Here is a 23,957-nt window from a genome sequence, read left to right as displayed (position 1 = left end):
GCAAATGCACAGTAATACCAGATCCCAGGCCTCTTGGCACAGCACCAAGTGCAGTAAAAACTTCATTTCTATTTTCCTTTACAACATCTGTATGAGAAAATATCACCTATTTCCAAAGTGTAAACTGTGTCTAAAGTCTGACTTTACAAGACATCATCAAAGAAGATCCCTTCACAAATGTACAGAGCAGATGCCTTGGCTTCGGAAGAGTCACTACCAACAGAAAATGTGAAGGAGGCGAACAGCCAGAGACAGGCCCAGGAAGGTCTGCTTTTTCCTCAGTCTTTGGTGAATAAGCAGGGAGGAGGATTTCTCTGGCTCTCCCCGTCAATATTTATCCTCGCACTACAGGAAACAGAAATCAATGTTTAATCAAATTGATTTCTTGAATTCGGTGATAAATTCAGAGACCTAAGATGAACATCACCAGAAATTGAAAAATAATGTCTTTATAAATGAAATAAGGTAGTTGTCTAGTAAGTTATGGAAGATGCACAGGTCCACCAAAGGAAAGACATATATAATGCCACAAATCTTGAGTAGTTTATAATTTACTGCATGTAAAGTATGTACCACTTGCAAACACATGTAAAATGCAGTATCATTCAAGTTATTAAAATTTTATATATGTATAATGTATGTAAATATATCAATGCATGTAAATGTATCAATATTACCATATTTTATTATAAGTAGAATTTTATTTTAAAGTGTGATATGTGTATTACTTTCCTCAGATCTCATCAGTTTTTGTATAGATATCACTTTATAATTCTAATAACAAAATTCTAAATTCTAAAAACAAAAAGACACTTTTCCTTATTTATAGGTCTTGCACTATCATCACGTGTCATTCAAGTTATTAAAAATTTATATATATAATATATATGCACATATATATCAATATTACCATATTTTTTCATAAGTAAGAATTTATTTTAAGTTATGATAAGTGTAGATGTGTGCTTTTTCCTCAGGTCTCATCAGTTTTCAGACAGCTATCACTTTATAATTTTAATAACAAAATTCTAAATTTTAAAAACCAAAAGACACTTTTCCTTATTTGTAAGTCTTGCATTATCATCACATGTCACTTCTAGTAAGAGACATCGTAGTGTACTTTGACCTGCTTGCTTCAAAGTGGGTTTCCTTTCTAGGAATCTTTTAAGAATTAAAAGAATTATTTCTTCTTTTATCTGGAAGATTATTTCTGATTTGAGTTCTTTTAGAGCTTCATGGAGTTGTCTCTTTACTTTGGTCACTGTCATTTCAATAGTTTCAGGTGTATGGCTTACGTTTTCTTCTATGTCCATGTCTCCTTCTTTTTATCTGGAAGATTACTTTAGATTCTTAATAGAGAATCATCTCTATTCTTATAAAATATCTGAAATTAATCATTTTATGCATAGGGAGGGGGAATGGGGAAAACATGCTTTCTAGGAATCTTTTACCTTTCAGGGCAGAAATCCTTGCTGTTTTTCCAGTATTTTGGGTCACGATGAAGAACATATATCGGTACCATCACAACTGTCCCTTTGGGAATGAACACTCCATTAACTTCAATATCTTTTTTACAGATCCTTGAGAGTCTGTTACCAATCGGGTATAATCTGAGAGTTTCATTCACCACCATGTCCAGGTACTCCATCTCTACCAAGATATCATAGGTAGGAAATGCCTGGGAAGAAAAAAATAAATTTGAGAATCAATTTAATTTTCATTCTCCTTCAACTCTTTTTTTCTTCCTCCTTTTCTTCTCCCTTTCTCTCTTTTGTTCTTCTATTTTTATTTTCCCTCCTCCTCCTTCTCCTCCTATTTTTCTTGCTCCTCCTCCTCCTGCAACTCCTTCTCTTCCTCTTACTGTTTGTGATACCTAATGATTACATTTCTCTGGGAATTTGACACTTGTACATAATGCATTTGCCTCTCTTGTGTATCTATCTCTGGATTCTCTTCCCATTTGAGAAAGATCTATTTCCATGCTTCCTATGATTTATCTTTTAGCTTGCTTTTTAGATATATTTTGGGCTTCTCATATAAGAGAAAATGTGATATTTAAGCTGCATGTCTCATTTATTTCATTTAGTACCATGGTCATACAGTGCATCCAGTTTCTTACACATGACTCAAATTTATCCTTTTCATGGCAGATTAATACATATCAAAGATCTAGATATTAAAACATAATAATTAGCCAAAAGCCTGCTCAGTAATTTCCATCCATCCATGCAGCCTTGGCATGTCATTTGGAGTTAGGTAGGGCACTTCTCAGGGTCCCCTATCACCAGAGGACCCTAGAGAAGGTCCCCCTGGGCCTACTTGGGCACCACCCATGATTCTGAGTGGCCAGGAGCCACCTGTGCTCCACTTAAGGAGTCAGAAGCCTGTGCAGTGATCTCCATCCAACTGTGCAGCCTTGGCACCTTGCTTGGAGCCTGGTAGGGTCCCATCCAGTGAGAGGGTACCCCATCACTGGAGGACCCTATGGAAGGTCTCTGTGGGCTTACCTGAGCACTACACAGTGACCCCGACTGGCCCAGAAAAAACTGTGCTCCACCTCATGAGCTGAAAGCTTGCACGGCTATCTCCATCCAGCCACACAGCATTGATATATTTCTCAGAGCCTGGTAGGGCCCTGCCTAGCATCCTCCATCACCAGAGGACCCTAGGAAAGCTGTGCAGAGTTTGGCCCTGACCAGAGTACCCAAGTGGCCGGGAGCCACTTGGTAAGGTCTGACTGACATCTTCCAGTCAACAGGGAAAACTCTCTGTGGTATGGGCTGATATTCTCAACCCAAGAAACAACTGAAACCTGGCCTTCAGGTTCCTTAGGGGATATAGGAAATTGAAAAAAAGAAAGAGTAAAATGTAATTTCACACCTCCATTACATCCCAAGCAAGCCTAGGAGACATGGACATAGAAGAAAACGTAAGCCATGCACCTGAAACTATTGAAATGACAGTGACCAAAGTAAAGAGACAACTCCATGAAGCTCTAAAAGAACTCAAATCAGAAATAATCTTCCAGATAAAAGAAGAAATAACAAACATAATAAAAGAAATGCTGAATACATTCATAGAGGGCATAGTTAAGAAAATAGAGGAACATTGCACAAAGATGGAAACCTTGAATGAAAAATATAAGAAACAAACAGAATTCATGAAACAGATTCAAAGAGATTCAGGAAATGAAAAATTCCATCAAAAGTTGGCCAAGATGCCTCAATGAAAGTAAGATAGACTTGCAGACCTCAAAGGCAAGATTACAGGTAGCGAACAAGAAAGATCTTTGAAAAAAATAAAAAGAATCAGAAAATAACAATTCAACAACAGGAAGATGATGTAAAGAAAAACAATATAAGACTGATAGATGTAAATGAAAAAGGAGATGACAACACAAATGATATCAAAAGACTTTACAGAAGTAAAAGCTGAAAATTTCCCAAATGTGGGAATAGAAGTTTAGAATGCAGATAAGTGAAGCATATAAATTCCAAATAACCACAACCAAAATAAAACTACACCCAGACTTATAATAATCAACATCTAAGAAATTCAACGTAAGAACAGAATATTAAAAGCTGTTAGAAGAGACAGATAAAAAAAGAAGAGACAGATCATCTATAAAGAAAGCATATCAGAATCACAGAAGACTTCTCAGTATAAACAACAAAGTCAAGAAGAGCATGAAGTGAGGTATATCAGATCCTAAGGAAAATGACTCCCAACTCAGATTTATGTACCCTGCAAAACTGTGCTTCGAAATGGATGGGGAAATAAGATACTTCCAATTCAAAGAACAGCTGAAGAACTTCATGACCACCAAACCAACCTGGCAAAGAATAATGAAAGATATTCCAGATACACATAAAAATAACAACTTCAAGAATACCAATAGAAAAAAGGTCACTAAGCAAGGCAAACAGTTAAACAGTGGGGAAAACTAAGCAACTAATAGCAGAAAGAAGACATGACAAAAATGAACCAATATATATCAAAAGGAACATAAATAAAAAACCTGAAGCTACATCTTAAACACGTTGCAAAGAAGAGCAAGTCAAACCGAAAACAAAAAGAAGGGAGGAAATTATGAAGATCAGAGTGGAAATCAGTGCAATGGAGACTAAGAAAACAGTACAAAGAATTAATGAATAAAAGAGTTGGTTCTTTGAAAGAAGAAATAAAATTGATGAGTCCCTAGCCAGTCTTATTTTAAAAAGTAAAGAAGGATCTCAAATTCATGCAATAAGGAATGAAAAGGGTGAAATCACAATAGACCTTGTGGAAATACAGAAGATCAGCAATACCTGGCTTGAAAAATCTTTACCTCACAGTTTTGATAAAACACAGAAAAATGGACAGATTCTCAGAAACATTATAATACCAAAGCTGAATCAAGAATATGTGAAACTGGCTGAATAACCCAATTTCATTTAATGAAATTGAAAATGTAACTAAAATCTTATCAACACAGAAAAGCCCATGTCCTGATGGATTCACTGCTGAATTATACAACAAATTCAAGGAAGACAATGCCAACACTACTCAAACTCTTCAGTGAAACTGAAAGGGAAGCAATTCTCCCTATCACATTCCTGGAAGCAAGTATCATCCTACCAAAAATAAAGAACCAACCAAAAAAGAGAACTATAGGTGAATCTCCCTAATGAACATAGATGCAAAAATACTCAATAAAATATTGGAAAACATAATGCAGCAAGTCATCAAGAAGATTATACACCATGAACATGTGGGATTCATTCCAGAAATGCAAATCAATGGTTCAACATATGCAAATCAATTATATGTAATCCACCATATCAATATACCAAAGATAAGAATCACATGATCCTCTCAATAGATATAGTAAGATTTGATAAGGTCCAACATTTATTCATGACAAGAATCCCACATAAAAACATAAAGGAGGAGCACACCACAGGGGCCGGTGGGAAGGAGAGACAACAGCTGAGCATGGGGAGTCCGCTCAGCCCTGCCTGCCGCCTCTCTGCCTCTCCAGCTGGAGGAGCACACCACAGCTGCTATGAGGAAGGAGAGAGCTGGGCTGAGCCGCTGGAATCTGCTCTGGCCTCTTCTATGAACTTCTTTTGACCTGGAGAGCACCAGCACTACTGCCACTGCCTGGAGGAGGGAGCAGCCCTGCTAAGGAGGTTTCAGGCCTACGTAGGCCATAGGGGGACCCTCTATCAGCCTGGGGAGCTTTGCCATCCAAGGAGCTGGATGACTACACAACATCCAATCCCTGGGAGAGTATGAGATCCTGGCTTTGGTGGGTTGGGGGTCCGCTGGGCTTGCAGTCACACTAGATTGGGCTTAGCAGGATTTGGGATTGCCTGGACCACATCGTGGCCTTCTTTCCCTCAGGAGAGCTTTGCTACCAGAGGGGGAAACTGTGCAGCTTGAAGAGGCTTTAGATCTACCTGAGAGAAGCCTGGAAACTCTCTTTTAATCCACGGGCTCTGCTGCCCAAGGAGGGAGCTACACTACCAGAGGAGTCCCAAGAGCCCAGGTCATAAGCGACAATTTCCAACACACCCAGGGGAAATTCTGGAACAACATTTGAGACACGGAAATATAGGAAAATGACAAAACGAAAGACCAAAATGCAATCTCAAACATCCAGCCCATCCTAAGAAAGCCTAGGAGCCATGTACATAGAAGAAAATACATGCCATATACCTGAAATACCTGAAATAATAGTAACTGAAATAAAGAAGCAACTCTGGGAAGCTTTAAAGAAATTCAAACTAGAAATAATCTCTCAGGTAAAAGAAGAAATGATAAAACAAATGAAGGAGATGCTGAACATATCTAAAGAAGACACAGTTAAAAATTGGAGGAACTAAACAAAAAGATAGAATCCCTGGATGAACAGTATAAGAAACAAACAGAGGTGTGGAGGACTGAATATCTCTGCAAGCAGGGAGGGATCGCAAGTTCCTGAGGCACCTCGGCCTGTGGTGAGTGCCCAGCACACTCTGCCCAAATCTCAGACTGTTCCGGACCCCCCAGGCTTCTGGGTGCAGTGAAGTGGAGCAGTGGGTTAGAGGCCACTACATCCGCCTCCCCATCCCGGCTACCCTTGGAGGTCTGCTGAGCTCCCGACGGGTGGGCGGGCCTACAATATCCCCCGAGCCCAGCCGCGCCAAGCCATCAGTGTGCAGAGGAGGAGCTGGGTGGATCTGGAGTGCCTGCAGAAGTCCCTTCCTTTGTCTGGAGGACTGAATATCTGCAAGCAGGGAGGGATCACAGGCTCCTGAGGCACTGTGGCCTGTGGTGAGTACCCTAACCCGGCTGCGATTGAAGAGCTGTGGAGCTTCCAAAGGGCAGGTGGGTGCACAGTGTCCCTGAGGCCCAGCTTGTCTGGAACTGCGGAGTTCTGAACAAGCAGAGGAGGGCCATTGGTTCTGCAGGCCCAATGGCTTGGGGTAGCATGGTGCCAGAGTCTCAGTAGCTGCAAACACAGAAGGGGATTTTCAACAGATCCTGAGGAAGCTTTCAAATAACACTTGAAACACAGAAATATAGGAAAATGACAAAATGAAAGACCAAATTACAACCTCAAACCTCCAGCCCATCTCAGGAAACCCTAGGAGGAATGTATTTAGAAGAAAATATATCCCATCCACCTCATATATTGGACACAATAGCTACTGAAGTTGACAAGCAACTCCAGGAAGCTTTAAAGAAATTCAAACTCGAAATAATTTCCCAGATAAAAGAAGAAATGATAAAAGAAATGAAAGAGATTCTAAATATATCTAAAGAAAACACAGATAAAAAATTGGAGGAACTAAACAAAAAGATAGAATCCCTAGATGAGCAATATAAGAAACAAACAGCATACACAATGCAGATGCACAGAGATATACAGGAAATAAAAAACTCCACTGAAAGTTGTAAAAACTGCCTTAATGAAAGTGAAGATAGAACTTCAGACCTTGAAGATAGGATTGCAGCTAGTGAACAGGAAAGGAAAGATCTTTTAAAAATAATAAGGAATCAGGAAACAACAATTCAACAATTGCAAGACAATGCAAAGAAGAATAACATAAGAATGATAGGGATTAATGAAAAGGATGGAGACAACATAAAGGATGTCAAGAGGATATTTAGAGAAGTAATAGCTGAAAATTTCCCAAGCATGAGATCAGAAACCGACATGAGGATGAGTGAAGCATATAGAACTCCAAATAGTCATAACCAAAATAAAACTACACCCAGACATATAATAATCACCATCCCAGAAATCCAACACAAGAATAGATTATTAAAAGCAGTCAGAGAGAAAAGACAGATCACTTATAAAGGAAAACCTATCAGAATCACAGCAGACTTCTCAGCACAAACAATAAAGTCAAGAAGAGCATGGAGTGAAGTATTCCAAATCCTAAAGCAAAATGATTTCCAACCTAGACTGATGTATCCTGCAAAACTATCATTCAAAATTGGTGGTGAAATACGATACTTCCATGACAAAGAACAGCTGAAGAACTTCATGAACACCAAACCAACCCTGCAAAAAATATTGAAAGACAGTTTAGATATAAAAAGGAAAAAACCACTAAGCAAAGCAAATAATTAAACAGAACAGAATGATAAAGATGCAACAGCAGAGATAAGATTCCTAAAATTAACCAACATTTAACAGTAATAACCATTAATGTAAATGGTCTCAATGCACCAATCAAATGAAACAGACTAGCAGAATGGATCAAGAAACAAAATCCAACCATATGCTGTTTACAGGAAACCCATCTAACCCAGAAGGATACTCACAGACTGAAAGTCAAAAGAGGGAAAACAATTCTTCATGCAGCAGGAATCCAAAAAAAGGCAGGAGTAGCCATTCTGTTTGCAGACAACATGAACTTTAAACCAACAATGACCATACAGGACAAAGAAGGTCACTACATACTCGTAAGGGGAAAACTCCAAGAGGAAGAGATAACTATCTTAAATATATACGCACCAAACTCCAGAGCACCCAGTTATATAAAACAATTATTAACAGAAATGAAAACTCAAATTATCAGTAGCACAATTGTAACAGGAGACCTTAATACGCCATTGACACCAAGGGACAGATCAACCAGACAGAAAATGAGCAAAGAAATAACAGAACTGAATCATACCTGTGAACAAATGGGTTTGATAGACATATACAGAATGTACCACCGAACATCAGAATACACATTCTTCTTAGCAGTACATGGATCATTTTCTAAAATAGACCATATATTAGCTCACAGAACATATTTAAACAAATGCAAAAGAGTTGAAATTGTCCCTTGCATGTTATCGGATCATAGCGCTCTGAAATTAGAAATTAATGATAAAAGATACTGCAAAAATCCCACAAACACATGGAAACTGAATAACACACTCTTGAGTAATCAGTGGGTCACAGAAGAAATTAAAGAAGAAATTAAACAATACCTAAAAGAAAATGAAAATGCAGATACAACTTACCGGAATCTGTGGGATGCAATGAAAGCCGTCCTGAGAGGAAAATTTATTGCACTGAGATCCCACATCAGGAAAACAGAATGAATACAAATAAATAACTTGATGCTACACCTCAAACAGCTAGAAAAAGAAGAGCAAGTCAAGCCCAAAGCCAAAAGAAGAGAGGAAATTATAAAAATCAGAGCAGAAATCAATGCAATAGAGACTAAGAAAACAATCCAAAGAATCAACGAATCAAAGAGTTGGTTCTTTGAAAGAATAAATAAAATCGATAAGCCCCTAGCCAACCTTATTAAAAAAAGGGAAGAAAAAGCTCAAATTCATGCAATAAGAAATGAAAAAGGAGAAATCACTACAGACCCAATAGAAATACAGAGGATCATCAACACCTATTTCGAAAACCTCTACTGTCAAAAGTTTGATAACAGAAGAAATAGACAGATTCTTAGAAGCATATGAAGTGCCAAAGCTAGATCAAGAGGATGTAAAACTGTTGAATAACCCAATCTCTGTTACTGAAATTGAAAATGTTATTAAGTCCTTACCCACCAAGAAGAGCCCAGGCCCAGATGGATTCACTGCAGAATTCTACAAGAAATACAAAGAAGACCTAATGCTGACACTCCTCAAACTATTCAATGAAATTGAAAGGGAAGCAATCCTTCCTAAGTCGTTCCTGGAAACAAATATTACTCTAGTTCCAAAACCTGAGAAAGACCCAACTAAAAAAGAGAACTATAGACCGATCTCCCTAATGAACACAGATGCAAAAATCCTCAATAAAATATTGGCAACTGTTTCGCTGTTATGCCCTCCTTTTTCTCAATCTCCACTCCATTATTTACTTTTTTATTTTTATCCATTTAATTAAAGGGAAAAATATAGCAGGATATAATATAGTAACCCACTTTGACTTTCTATTATCTCGATTTGAAGCCCTGTATTACTCTCACCATCTTGTTTTTGACTGAGGTTCCTATATTCTGTTTTGCTGGATAGTATCAGGTTCGAAAGTTTAGGCATCAGCTCAGAAGATAATGAGATTCATTATAACGCCCATTCCCGTTGACTTTTATCTACTTTTGAAGACCTACAATATCTCCAATGTTTTGGTTTTGTCGGTTTTATTCTTTACGGTTTTGTTCAATTGTATTACAACTAATGATATAGGCAATTCTATTAGAAATAGCGGGAGGCATTATGGTAACCATTGTTGATCACCTTGTATTATGTTCTTATATTATCTATTATGTCCACCCTTTTGACTTGACCGATTCTGTTCTGTTATGTCACATTTGGTTTTACTCTCTTCCAAAAAAGCAACAAGAACCGTGGGAGCAATGAAACCCAAAATGTGTAATAGTCACTGTACAAAAGAGAGGAAAAGAAAGTGCTCTAAACTATATAACTGCATGTATATTTAAATGTATAAGATAGAAAATGATATCACAGAGTTTTATGGATCATTGAACAGAACTGTTTGCAGTATCATTGTTGGAATGTCCACTCTACAAGCTTTAATTTTGTGACTTAAACAATTATTTCTAAGATGGCAATATGTAATCCATTAACTAGTGATTTCCTACTGCGCATTTTTTTATTCTGTAAATCTGTATAACTTGTACCCCTTCACTGTTTTTTTTTCCTTTCTTTTCTTTTCTCCTTAAATAAAAATTAAAAAAAAATCAAATAAAATATTGGCAAATAGGATCCAGCAAATCATCAAGAAGATTATACACCCTGACCAAGTGGGATTCATCCCAGGAATGCAAGGATGGTTCAACATACGCAAATCAATAAATGTAATCCACCATATCAATAAAGCCAAAAATAAGAATCACATGATCATTTCTATAGATGCAGAAAAAGCCTTCGATAAGGTCCAACATTTATTCATGATAAAAACTTTACAGAAAATTGGAATAGATGGTCTTTACCTCGATATAATAAAGGCCATTTATGACAAACCAACAGCCAGCATCATACTAAATGGCCAAAAATTGAAAGCCTTTACTTTAAAATCGGGCACAAGACAAGGATGTCCTTTATCACCACTCCTATTTAATATACTACTGGAAGAACTAGCCAGAGCAATTAGGCAAGAAAGAGAAATTAAAGGGGTAAAGATAGGAAAAGAAGAAGTTAAGTTATCATTGTTTGCAGATGACATGATACTCTACATAGAAGACCCCCTAAACTCCATTGAAAGATTCTTAGATACAATAAATAAATTCAGTAATGTGGCTGGATACAAAATCAATACTCAGAAATCAATAGCATTCCTATACACAAACAACAAAATCACAGAGAGGGAAATAAGGGAAACTGGACTATTCACATTAGCAAGCAAAAAAATGAAATATTTAGGAGTTACTCTTACGAAAGAAGTGAAAGACTTATACAGTGAAAACTATAATATACTGAAAAAGGAAATTGAAGATGATCTCAGAAAATGGAAAGACATCCCTTGCTCATGGATAGGAAGAACTAACATTGTGAAAATGGCCATTCTCCCAAAACTGTTATACAGATTCAATGTAATCCCAATAGAAATACCATCAACATACCTTATAGATCTAGAGAAATCACTCCTAAATTTCATCTGGAACCAGAAGAGACCTAGAATCGCAAAGGCAATTCTAAGCAGCAAAGACAAAGCAGGAGGCATCACAATCCCTGACTTGAAATTATACTACAAAGCAACAGTAGTAAAATCAACATGGTATTGGAATCAAAACAGAGCTGAAGATCAATGGAATAGATTAGAAGATACAACCACAACTACAAACACACTCAACCACCTTATCTTTGATAAAGGAGCCACGCAGGTTCACTGGAAGAACGACAGTCTCTTTAATAAATGGTGCTGGAAAAACTGGCTCTCCATTTGCTGAAAACTAAAGCCAGACCCATGTCTATCACCATGTACTAAATTAAAATCTAAATGGTCAAAGATCTGAATATTAAAACAAAAACACCAAATCTATTGGAAGACAAATTGGGTAGAAACCTTGGAGACATAGGAGTAGGTAGAGAATTCATGAACAGGACTCAAACCGCACAGGAAAAACTTCCCAGAATCAATAAATGGGACCACTTCTTATTAAAATGTTTCTGCATGTCAAAAGAAATCTCTAGCATAGTGAAAAAAACCCACAAACTGGGAAAAGATTTTAGTGAACTCTCTCTCACACAAGGGACTCTTGTCTAAAACATATAAAGAATTAAAAAAACTCAGACCTCCAAAATTCAAAGATCCAATCCAAAAATGGGCATCTGAGATGAATACACAATTCTCAGATGAAGAAATGCAAATGGCAAATAAATACATGAAAAAATGTTCATCATCATTAGTCATTAGAGAAATGTAAATTAAAACCACACTGAGATACCATCTCGCTCATGAAAGAATGGCCAGGATCAAGAAAACCAGCAACAAATGCTGGAGAGGCTGTAGGGGAAAAGGAACTCTCCTGCACTGCTGGTAGGAGTGTAGACTGGTACAGCCTTTGTGGAGATATGTCTGGAGATTTCTCAAAAAGTTGGGATTGGAAATCCCATTTATTCCAGCTATTCCACTTCTAGGTATATTCCCAGAAGAACTGAAAGCATCATACCACAGTGATATATGTGCACCTATGTTTATAGCAGCACAATTTGTAATTGCCAGATCTTGGAAACAACCCAAGTGTCCATCAACTGAGGAATGGATAAAAAAGTTTTGGTATTTCTATATAATGGAGTATTATTCAGCTATAAAGAAGGATCACATTGGGATATTTATCAATAAATGGGCGCAGCTTGAGACCATACTCATAAGTGAAATAAATCAATCTCGCATGTGTGAATACCGAATAGTTTCCCTAATGTAAGTAATGATTCAAATATGTAAAAATATGTGGTAATCATGATTCCCCATTATGTGGCCTTGAAGCCTTATGAAGTTTTCACTCATTAATTAGAAAGGCTTTATTCTGGGCTTCTTGATATGGAAATATTTGAAGCTAGAGTATATGAAGTTTTATCCAAATATTTCAAGGAAAAAGACAGATACAATGGTAACTACTATTAAGTCGGTTTATATGGTTGTGAAGCACTAGGTTGCTGAAACAGTCATGATTTGACCTCTATTGTTATATTGTTATGTCCTGTTTTATCTCAATCTACCCCTTATTCTTTTAAAAAATTATTTAGTCATTTCTTATGTTTGTCTTACTTAAGGGAAATAATTAAAAAATTAGGATATATAAATAGTAACTCTTTTTGATTTCCTATTAACTTGTTTTGAAGTCCTGTAATACTCCCACGATCTTGTTTTGACTGATTAGACTCTATTCCATTCTGCATGATAGTATCAAGTCTGAGGATATAGGCAACTACTTTGAAGACAATAAGATTCACTAAGATGCCCATTCTGGTTTGACTATTGCCTCTTTGGAAGTCCTGTAATGTTTACAATGCCTAAGTTTTATTGGTCTTGTTCTCTACTGTTTTGTCCAACTTTATAATATCTAATGAGATAGACAATTCTTTTTAAGAAAACAAGAGACAACGTTGATAACCATTGTTGATAACCTTGTACTCTGTTCTACACCATGTGCTATGTCTATCCTTAGTTTTGACTGACAGCTTTGTTTTGCCATATTTGACTGTATTCTCCCCCCCCCCAAAGAAAGTAATAAGCACTAAGGAGTAATAAAATCCAGAATGTGTACATTTTGTTGTAAAAAAGAGAGGGAAAAAAAATACAAAGATCTCTAAAGGAAATAACAGCAAGTGTGTTTAGGGGTGTTAAATAGCTGACTATATCAATGTTTTTGGATCATTGAACACAGCTGTTTGCAGTCTCCATGTTTGAATGTCCACCTTTTATGCTTTGATACTGTGATTTGAGCAACTATTTTCAAGATGATAATATGTAATCTATTAACAGGTGATTTCTTACTGTTATGTGTTTTTTTGTAGTTCTGTATTATGTGTACCCTTACACCGCTTTGTTTTGTTTTGTGTTTTTCTCTTTTTCCTCTTAAATAAAAAAAAGAAAGTTTTATAAAGTGAAAATTATAATACACTGAAAAAGGAAATTGAAGATGATCTCAGAAAATGGAAAGACATCCCTTGCTCATGGATAGGAAGAACAAACATTGTGAAGATGGCCATTCTCCCAAAACTGTTATACAGATTCAATGCAATCCCAATAGAAATACCATCAACATACCTTATAGATCTAGAGAAATCACTCCTAAATTTCATCTGGAACCAGAAGAGACCTAGAATCGCTTAGGCAATTCTAGGCAGCAAAGACAAAGCAGGAGGCATCACTATCCCTGACTTGAAGTTATACTACAAAGCAGCAGTAGTAAAATCAACATGGTATTGGAATCAAAACAGAGTTGAAGATCAGTGGAATAGATTAGAAGATACATCTACAACTACAAACACACTCAACCACCTTATCTTTGATAAAGGAGCCAAGCAGGTTCACTGGAAGAATGGCAGTCTCTTTAATAAATGGTGCTGGAAAAACTGGCTCTCCATTTGCCGAAAACTAAAGCTAGACCCATGTCTATCACCATGTACTAAATTAAAATCTAAATGGGTCAAAGACCTGAATATTGAAACAGAAACACTAAATCTATTGGAAGACAAATTGGGTAGAAACCTTGGAGACATAGGAGTAGGTAGAGAATTCATGAACAGGACTCAAACCGCACAGGAAATACTTCCCAGAATCAATAACTGGGACCACTTCCTATTAAAAAGTTTCTGCATGTCAAAAGAAATCTCCAGCATAGTGAAAAGAAAACCCACAAACTGGGAAAACATTTTAGTGAACTCTCTCTCACACAAGGGACTCTTGTCTATAACATATAAAGAATTAAAAAAACTCAGACCTCCAAAATTCAAAGATCCAATCCAAAAATGGGCATCTGAGATGAATACGCAGTTCTCAGATGAAGAAATGCAAATGGCAAATAAATACATGAAAAAATGTTCATCATCATTTGTCATTAGAGAAATGAAAATTAAAACCACACTGAGATACCATCTCGCTCCTGAAAGAATGGCCAGGATCAAGAAAACCAACAACAACAAATGCTGGAGAGGCTGTGGGGAAAAAGGAACTCTCCTGCCCTGTTGGTGGGAGTGTAGACTAGTACAGCCTTTGTGGAGGTCTGTCTGGAGATTTCTCAAAAAGTTGGGATTGGAAATCCCATTTATTCCAGCTATTCCACTTCTAGGCATATTCCCAGAAGAACTGAAAGCATCATACCACAGTGATATATGTGCACCTATGTTTATAGCAGCACAATTTGTAATCACCAGATCTTGGAAACAACCCAAGTGTCCATCAACTGAGGAATGGATAAAAAAGTTTTGGTATTTCTATACAATGGAGTATTATTCAGCTATAAAGAAGGATCACATTGAGATATTTATTAATAAATGGGCGCAGCTTGAGACCATACTCATAAGTGAAATAAATCAATCTCGCATGTATGAATACCGAATAGTTTCCCTAATGTAAGTAATGATTCACATATATAAAAATATGTGGTAATCATGATTCCCCATTATGTGGCCTTGAAGCCTTATGAAGTTTTCACTCATTAATTAGAAAGGCTTTATTCTGGGCTTCTTGATATGGAAATATTTGAAGCTATAGTATATGAAGTTTAATCCAAATATTTCAAGGAAAAAGACAGGCACTATGGTAACTACTATTCTTTAAAAAAATTATTTAGTTATTTCTTATGTTTATTTTAATTAAGGGAAAAATTTAAAAAATTAGTATATATAATAGTAACTCTTTTTGATTTCCTATTAACTTGTTTTGAAGTCCTGTAATACTCCCACGATCTTGTTTTGACTGATTAGACTCTGTTCCATTCTGTGCGATAGTATCAAGTTTGAGGGTATAGGCAACTACTTTGCAGGCAGTAAGATTCACTGAGATGCCCATTCTGGTTTGACTATTGTCTCCTTTGGAAGTCCTGTAATGTTTACAATGCCTAAGTTTTATTGGTCTTGTTCTCCACTGTTTTGTCCAACTTTATAATATCTAATGAGATAGACAATTCTTTTTAAGAAACAAGAGACAACGTTGATAACCATTGTTAATAACCTTGTACTCTGTTCTACATCATGTGCTATGTCTATCCTTGGTTTTGATTCACAGCTTTGTTTTGCCATATTTGACTTTATTCTCTCCCCCCCCAAAAAGTAATAAAAACTAAGGAGTAATAAAATCCAAAATGGGTAAATTTTGTTGAAAAAAAGAGAGGGAGGAAAAATAAAAAAGAGCTCTAACGGATATAACAGCAAGTGTGTTTAGGGGTGTTAAATAGCTGACTATATTAATGTTTTTGGATCATTGAACACAGCTGTTTGCAGTCTCTCTGTTTGAATGTCTACTTTGTATTCTTTGATACTGTGATTTGAGCAACTATTTTTAAGATGATAATATGTAATCTATTAACAGGTGATTTCTTAGTGTTATGTTTTTTTTTGTAGTTCTGTATTATGTGTAACCTTACACTGCTTTGTTTTGTTTTGTGTTTTTCTCTTTTTCCTCTTAAATAAAAAAAAGAATATTGAAGCACGTTTCTACCATAAATTATCCTCACAAACCAAGGTTTTACTGAATTTACTTAGTATATTTTTTGATTGTAGATAATGTGTACACCAACATGAGTATTGGTTTGTGAAGAATTTATATATTGAGGGTAGCATACCTCTCTTACACTTTTCTCTTTTTTTGTTTCTTGTATCAAAGATCTTGTATCATAGATGGTGCTGTTAAAAAAAATCAGTGCTCACAGTTTTTTTTTTAAATGAAAATTTCTCCTCGGAAGTGTCCAGCAGGCCTTCTGGTTCCAGGTTTTCGTCTCTCTCAAGTAATCATTCACTTACCTTATTGGGTAAAGCTGCATCAATCTCCTGCTGCAATTTCTTCTGTATATCAGGGTGAGTGGCCAATTCATACATAATGAAGGAAAGGGAATTGCTAGTAGTCTCATAACCAGCCAAAATAAAATTAGCTGATTGGGCTGTGATTTCCACATCAGACAGAGCTGAAAGGAGAGGAAAGACTTTCAGGTAAAGTAGAACTTACCAGTTTAGCTGAGGAAAAACCCATGTGAACCTGCTAAACCCTAGGGAAAAACTTGGGGAAACAACTCAGAGTCACACAGCAAATGGATTTCACTGTGTTATTTGTCTCTCTTACAAACCAGAAAATAGGCAAAATAATTTTATTCACCTGTTCAATGTTTACTCTGCTCTTGACCACCTGCTTTCCATTATGCCACCATGTTCACCACTACGGCTCAGAACTTCAATACATGGTGCTTCAGTCTAACACACTCACTCTTATTATATGCTTTGGATAATTATAAATTAGCTTTTAATAATACAACACAAAACTTTAAAAATCTTAGTGAAACATGTTGGAAAATTCTCAAGGTAGCTTTCAGACTGAGGCTTCACTGTATGCAAAATTAAAGGATGTTTTATCTAATCCTGTATGAGAGAATTCAAGAAAACAATATTAGCCTACAAAGAAACTCTTGCAACTCAAAGTATAATCTATGAGTCAGAACCACTTGGGAGCTAATAGATAACACAGAGGCCATAATCTCAACTCAGAACTACCAAAGTAAAAATATGGACTTTTAAAATGTGTTGATTCATGCCTTGGATGGGGCATTAGATAATGAAGTACCACTGGCAACAGACTTCAGAATAGGTTATTATACAGTGCACTGGTGATTGACCAAAAGTCTAAAGAGTGGCATTAAAGTAGGAGAAGGAAGAATGTGTGGATAGAAAGGATTTGGGCATGAAATGTATGAAAATGGCAACCAATGAGTTACATTAGCACTATGTATTCAAAGTAGATTCATTGTCTTTCTATTCTCAGCAAATATCCTTATGGTAAGACACTGGCCTCACTTTCAACTTTATCATGACATAGGTCATCATCATCATGCAATAGTCTATTTATTTCTTTGTTTAGTCCCTTTTTGTAACTGGAACACTGAAATAAATATGTTGTCTACTACACCACTCATAGATTTAAAAATTAAACCCAGTATAAAATATATCTTTGAAAATCTACCCAGTTCTGATTTTACAACTATCACTTCTCTCCTGTTATAGTAGGAAAAACCAACTAATCAAATAGGTCCTCCTAGGTAGCACAAAACTGTGTGAATGAAACTTGAATGCATACTCAAAATTTTGAGTACTGCAATGCACTGTGGCAGTATGCAGCCATTGGCTAATTAAATTGAAAGTGAAATACTTTAAAATTATATGTTATAGTTCATTACTTCATTGACACCAGCCAAAGGCCAAGCACACAATACTAAAATTATCTAGCAGGATTTTTTTTTGTCTTTTAGGTCTTGCTCTGTGGTTCAGGCTGGCCTTGGACTCACTTTGTAGCACAGGTTGGTCTCAGACTTGCAATGATCCTCCTGTCTCAGCCTCCCAAGTGCTGGGAATACAGGAGTATGCCACCACACCCAGCTTCTAGCAGTTATTTTGAATACTATAAAAAGAATATTTCCTTTACCAATGGTTTTAGTAAAGCAGAGACAGACAGAAACTTAGAGATAGAGAGATAGAGACATAGGGTCAGAGACAGAGACAGAGAAGGGGGACTATTGTTAGAAAGAAAGATGGATAGACTCAGATGAACATACTGATATATACAGAGTGGTGTACTATCAGATCATCTCTGTTCTAGACTCCTTTGCTAAAGATTCAGGACTTTTGGAAGAGTGGTCACATTATTGGTAGTTTGAAATTGACTATGATAGGGCTGGGGATTTAGCTCAGCGGCATAAGTGCCTGCCTTGTAAGCAGGCAGTCGTGAGTTCGATCCCTGGTACCAATAAAAAAACGAAAAAGACCAAAAAAAAAAAAAAGAAATTGACTATGATAGAATTATTGAAATTATGTTAAAGAAATAAGTTATTAATCAGAAAATTTCAGTGTGAGAAGAGAGAGAGAAAGGAGAGAAAGACATTTTATATCACTGTTTATGGAGTCATAGAAATTGTTCTTTGCAAATATTTTTCATTTTCTTTAGCTTTGTCCAATTAGAATGTAAAAGCAAACCAAAGTCACAGTAGATATGATCACACTGCCCCACTGTCTTGGTTTACTTTTCTCTCACTGCTAAGACAAAATACCTAACACCCCAAATTAAGGTAGGAAAGGTTTATTTAGCTCACACTTTGTGGAGGTTTCAGTCCATCATTGACTGGCTCCAAGACAGGGTGGCATGACAAGGGGCAACAGTTTATAGTAACAGGGAGCAGCAAAGCCACAAAAGCAAAGAGGGGAGAAAAGCAAGTTTCTTTTCCTTTCTTACATTGTAATCAGGCTACACCCCTTGGATGGGTGCAGCACTTACACCATCTGGGTGCCCTCCTCTTGCACAGGCTGAAGATGTTTACAAAACAAGGACCCTGGCTCCCTGCTGAGTCACTTAGTTACTTCTAAACTTTTCAAATTGACACAATGTATCAACCATTATACCCACTAAAAAAAGAAAAAGAGCTCTAAGGGATATAACAGCAAGTGTGTTTAGGAGTGTTAAATAGCTGACTGTATCAATGTTTTTGGATCATTGAACACAGCTGTTTGCAGTCTACCTGTTTGAATGTCCACCTTGTATTCTTTGATACTGTGATTTGAGGAACTATTTTCAAGATGATAATATGTAATATACTAACAGGTGATTTCTTACTGTTATGTTTTTTTTTGTTTGTTTTGTTTTGTTTTTTTGTAGTTCTGTATTACGTGTACCCTTACACCGCTTTGGTTTGTTTTGTGTTTTTCTCTTTTTCCTCTTAAATAAAAAAAAAATTACTTAGTGTATGGAAAGCACCCTTCACACTACTTAAAAGGACTGTTAGAAAAGTCTCAGAAAATCTAAACAAAAAGTGAGAAAAACTGCATGGATATGTATAGGTGAGTAAGTAATAGTGGGAAGAATTTATGACTCCCCAGTATTGGGTATTGACATATAAACATACAAGAAATTATGGAATTCAAAATTTGTCATTTTTCACAGTTTTAACTGGAATGCTTTTAGTAAAAAACCGTATATGGATGATAATAGCAGTGTGTCAGAAATGAAGAAGAAGGGAATGTTTCTGCAGTCAGAAAGATTTACCTCAGGACCTATTATTTTGGAACAAAAAGAAAACTAAACTTTTATGCTATTTGACCTGGAGAATATTCTACAAATTTCTAGTAAGCAACGTGCCTCTGAGTGAATGCCTAGAAGCAATTCTCAAGGGAGACATTCTGGTTTATTTCTTGCAGGTAAGACTGAGAATTAGCACTTGTTCAGATATAGGTGAACCAGGACCTTCATGAATTACATCCATAAAACGGTTGCTTGTAGGCATCCTTCAAGGTTAGAATGTACTCAGTCTCATGTTTACTGCAAAGTGCATCAGGGTTTCATGTGTAATATCCAAGTATATGTTTTTAGTCATTTGACACATGTTCTCCTCTGACTGCAAACTCTTACACAATTCCCAAACAGGCTTTTTCTCCCTCTTGGATCCCCTTCCTATAGACCATGAAACACTGTTGGTTACCTTTATAGGATTCTGTGTCTTTGGAATTCTGGGAATTCATCATCAACTGAAGAAAATCCACCCGGTGCTTGAAGATAAAAGAAAATATTCAAAGATAGAAGGTTAAATATGAAGTTAAAAATAATCCAGTACTTGCAGTACAGAAGTTAATCTTCCTTCTTTGCATATGGATCTTTCAAGCCCTGAGGTCTGGCTGAGCTTGACATCAATCTCTAAATTTTGGAGAGCAGGAGTTTTCTCTGTATGAATCCAGCTTTTGAGTTCAATAATACTTTGTTTCTGCCCTCCCCAACTTCCTGATCAGAGAGTTGCCTACAATTCCTGTCTGACCTATTTGTTCAGGAAGCAATCCCACACTTCAAAAATTTTGTATATTACTGCTTTAATTTTTTACCTGTAGTCCCATAGATTAATACTCTGCCATATGCAGATCTTAGAAGCAAGGCCTATATAGTTCTCAGTGACACCTGATATATGTGCAGTTCTCCCTTTCTGATTTTCAGGCTCCACAGCCACGTAAAGACTAAGGTGAATTTCTTAGCTTACAATTTCAATATGCAGGGAATAACTCTGACTATTGCAGGGCAGGAAAGGTGCAAATTTAATACAGCCAAACTGCAGTGATAATAATTTCCATTGGAAAGTGTGTTTAGTAAGTGGCCTGAATTTGAAAGAATTCTTTACCAATATAAGATCTTGGGATTATGGGTACCAATAAATATAATTGGTAAGCACTAATAGTTATCATTTGACAGTTTGTTGAAACAAAAAGTCCTGTTTATTTTAAGAATACTTACATCAGAAAATTCTTACGCTTCTTTTTCAGTATTGAACTGTCTCTCTGATTCCCGCTCATAACAACTTCCTAAACATCATGTTCTTCATTCTTTATAAAAATGCCTATTATCTTTATCTACATTCAACAAGACAGAGGACATATGCTGACCCTAACCGTACAGCCTAAAACATTACCAAATGTCAACACGTTTATTTTACTACCACTACATTTTACCTTTTGGTTACTTTCCAGGCGATTTTCTATAGCTTTTTTTACAAAGTCAATGAAAAATTCTGTAGAATCTTTTGCAAATAAGGATATACCTAACATCTCATATATTGGTATAAGGAAGGAAAAGATACCTGAAAAGGAAAGGAAAAAAAGACTTTAGTGAAAATTCAAAATTTGTTTGCTTGTATTGATATTCTGAAATGATTAGAAGAATAAAAGATGTTAGCTTAAACTGGGAGTCATTTTTTTAACTTTTGCTTGAAATCCTCCAAGATTCTTATTCATCTGGGGCACATCACACAAAGATTCACTGTCATACTGAGATTAGTGGCCCTCTCTATAGCTTTGGAGTGACCAAAGAAGTCTGATTAAATTTCCTGAAATTTCATTTTATTGTGAGCTGTGATAGACTTTTTGATGCTGTAAATACAAGTATGGCTCAACAACGAGTCACAAGTATAGAACCTGTAGCACATGTCCCCCAACTATGTACTTTGGAAGGAAGCCATATAGGTCAAGACAAAAATAGAATAGTGGAACTCACAAATGTTTGCAAAGTAATAAATAAAACATCCAATATAAGTAGTAGATGAAAGAAGAATTAAAATAATTTGAAGAGCATATTAAATGTGGAGAAGGTAAGGGAATATGAGCATGGATGGAGGAGATCAAAGGGAGGGAAAGAAATGGTAAGTAAAAAGAATCAAAGTGAAAATTTTTACAAACACACACAGCATTGTAAAATAGCTAATAAAAATTAGCAATAAAAAGAGAAAGAATTGAATTCATGTAAAAGAAAAGGAACTCCAAGTGTCAAGTAGTAATTTTATTGCACTAAGTAAAAATGAAAACATAATAGACCCCACTTCACAGATTGAGCATAACTAGCATTCAGAGGCAAATATATAGCTACATTTTTGTTTACGTTTCCATGTGTTTGCACTATGTTTTAAAAACATGTTTCCATGTGTTTGCATGAAGTTTGTACCATGTATCACTAAAATGACAAGAACATAAACTTAAAAGCATAAAGAACAGAGTAAGAAATACGAACTTTAAACTAATGAAATAAATAATAAAAATTAAGATAGTCATCACAGTTTATCAGTGGTAGAGCTGGGAGCTGCTGCAAGTTCCCCTACTTCCTATACAGAGCTGTCTAACATGAGGCTGCTGTCATCAGAGCAAAAATTTACACAGCCACACTTGAAAAGTCTAAATAATACATGTGAGGTATAGAGGACTCTCTTCTGTGCCAAAATCAGAAATCTATTCAAAAGGTCTGACTCTGGGGATTCCAAGTGAGCATGTTTCGCTGCCGCGCCTAGCCATCGGTGTGCAGAGGAGGGGCAGGGCGGATCTGGGGCGCCTGCATCGGCCTCTCCGTGTGTCTGGAGGACTGTGGATATCTCTGCAAGCAGGGAGGGATCGCAGGTTCCTGAGGCACCGCGGCCTGTGGTGAGTGCTCAGCACACTCTGCCCAAATCTCAGACTGTTCTGGACCCTCCAGGCTTCCGGGTGCAGTGAAGTGGAGAGGTGGGTTTGAGGCCTCTACATCCGCCTCCCCATCCTGGCTGCACTTGGAGAACTGCTGAGCTTCCGACGGGTGGGCGGGCCCACACTATCCCCGGAGCCCAGCCTGTTTCGCTGCCGCGCCTAGTCATAGGTGTGCAGAGGAGGGGCTGGGCGGATCTGGGGCACCTGCATCGGCCTCTCCATGTGTCTGGAGGACTGTGGATATCTCTGCAAGCAGGGAGGGATCACAGGCTCCTGAGGCACCGCAGCCTGTGGTGAGTACCCTAACCCGGCTGCAATTGGAGAGCTGTGGAGCTTCCAAGGGGCAGGTGGGTGCACAGTGTCCCTGAGGCTCAGCTTGTCTGGAACTGTGAAGTTCTGAGCAGGCAGAGGAGGGCCATTGGTTCTGCAGGCCCAGTGGCTTGGGGTAGTGTGGTGCCAGAGTCTCAGTAACTGCAAACATAGAAGGGGATTTTCAACAGATCCTGAGGAAGCTTTCAAATAACACGTGAAACACAGAAATATAGAAAAATGACAAAATGAAAGACCAAATTACAACCCCAAACTTCTAGCCCATCTCAAGAAACCCTAGGAGCGATGTATATAGAAGAAAATATATGCCATCCACCTCAAATATCGGACACAATAGCCACCGAAATTGACAAGCAACTCCAGGAAGCTTTAAAGAAATTCAAACTCAAAATAATCTCCCAGATAAAAGAAGAAATGATAAAAGAAATGAAAGAGATTCTGAATATATCTAAAGAAAACACAGATAAAAAATTGGAGGAACTAAAAAAAATTAAGATAGTAAAAATAAAAGCTGTTTCTTTGAAAATCATCAAATGTCAAAACATTACATAGATTGAAAGAGAATGGAAGCTGAAATAGCATTCATATTAAAGACCATTATTTATTCCTCTTCCTCTTCCTCATCCACCTCCTCCTCCTCTTCCTCCTCCTCTTCTTTGTCTTCTTCGTTGTCTTCTTCTTCTTATTCTTCTTCTTCTTCTCCTCCTCCTCCTCCTCCTCCTCCTCCTCCTCCTCCTCCTCCTCCTTCTTCTTCATTCTCTTTTTCTACACACCATGGATCCAGTCTATGACCTCACACTTGCCAGGCAGATGCTATGCCACTGAGCTATGTCTTAGGTCTCACAGTTATTTCTGACATTTTTAAAACTAAAAATATTTCATGGAACTATATTAATAATTATGTTACTACAAAACTAAAAAATCTATTCAACTGCAAATTTTTAATAGATTAAAATGCAGAATCTGACTAACTAAAATAACTAGAAAATATGTCTAGATGTGTAATA

General features: G+C 36.9%; 1 protein-coding gene across 2 annotated transcripts in view; it reads right to left on the bottom strand.

Moving 5' to 3' along the window:
- The window catches only part of LOC100719785 (cytochrome P450 3A14-like), a 60,001-nt gene that overhangs the window by 4,473 nt on the left and 31,571 nt on the right, over nt 1-23,957 (bottom strand). For both annotated transcript variants that reach the window (XM_005003701.3, XM_063234186.1), the window contains 4 exons: nt 21,127-21,254; nt 20,115-20,181; nt 16,405-16,565; nt 1,452-1,678 (listed from right to left, as the gene is read on the bottom strand). In XM_005003701.3, coding sequence (XP_005003758.2) covers nt 1,452-1,678; nt 16,405-16,565; nt 20,115-20,181; nt 21,127-21,254 — 583 coding nt within the window. The remainder of the gene's footprint in view (nt 1-1,451; nt 1,679-16,404; nt 16,566-20,114; nt 20,182-21,126; nt 21,255-23,957) is intronic.

The sequence above is a fragment of the Cavia porcellus genome, unplaced genomic scaffold, assembly GCF_034190915.1.
Source record: "Cavia porcellus strain 051 isolate PalLab524CR breed Dunkin Hartley unplaced genomic scaffold, mCavPor4.1 scaffold_23, whole genome shotgun sequence".
NCBI classification, from domain to species: Eukaryota; Metazoa; Chordata; class Mammalia; order Rodentia; family Caviidae; genus Cavia; species Cavia porcellus.
The sequence above is the reverse complement of the archived record's forward strand: the minus strand, read 5'-3'. Positions and strand labels throughout refer to the sequence as shown.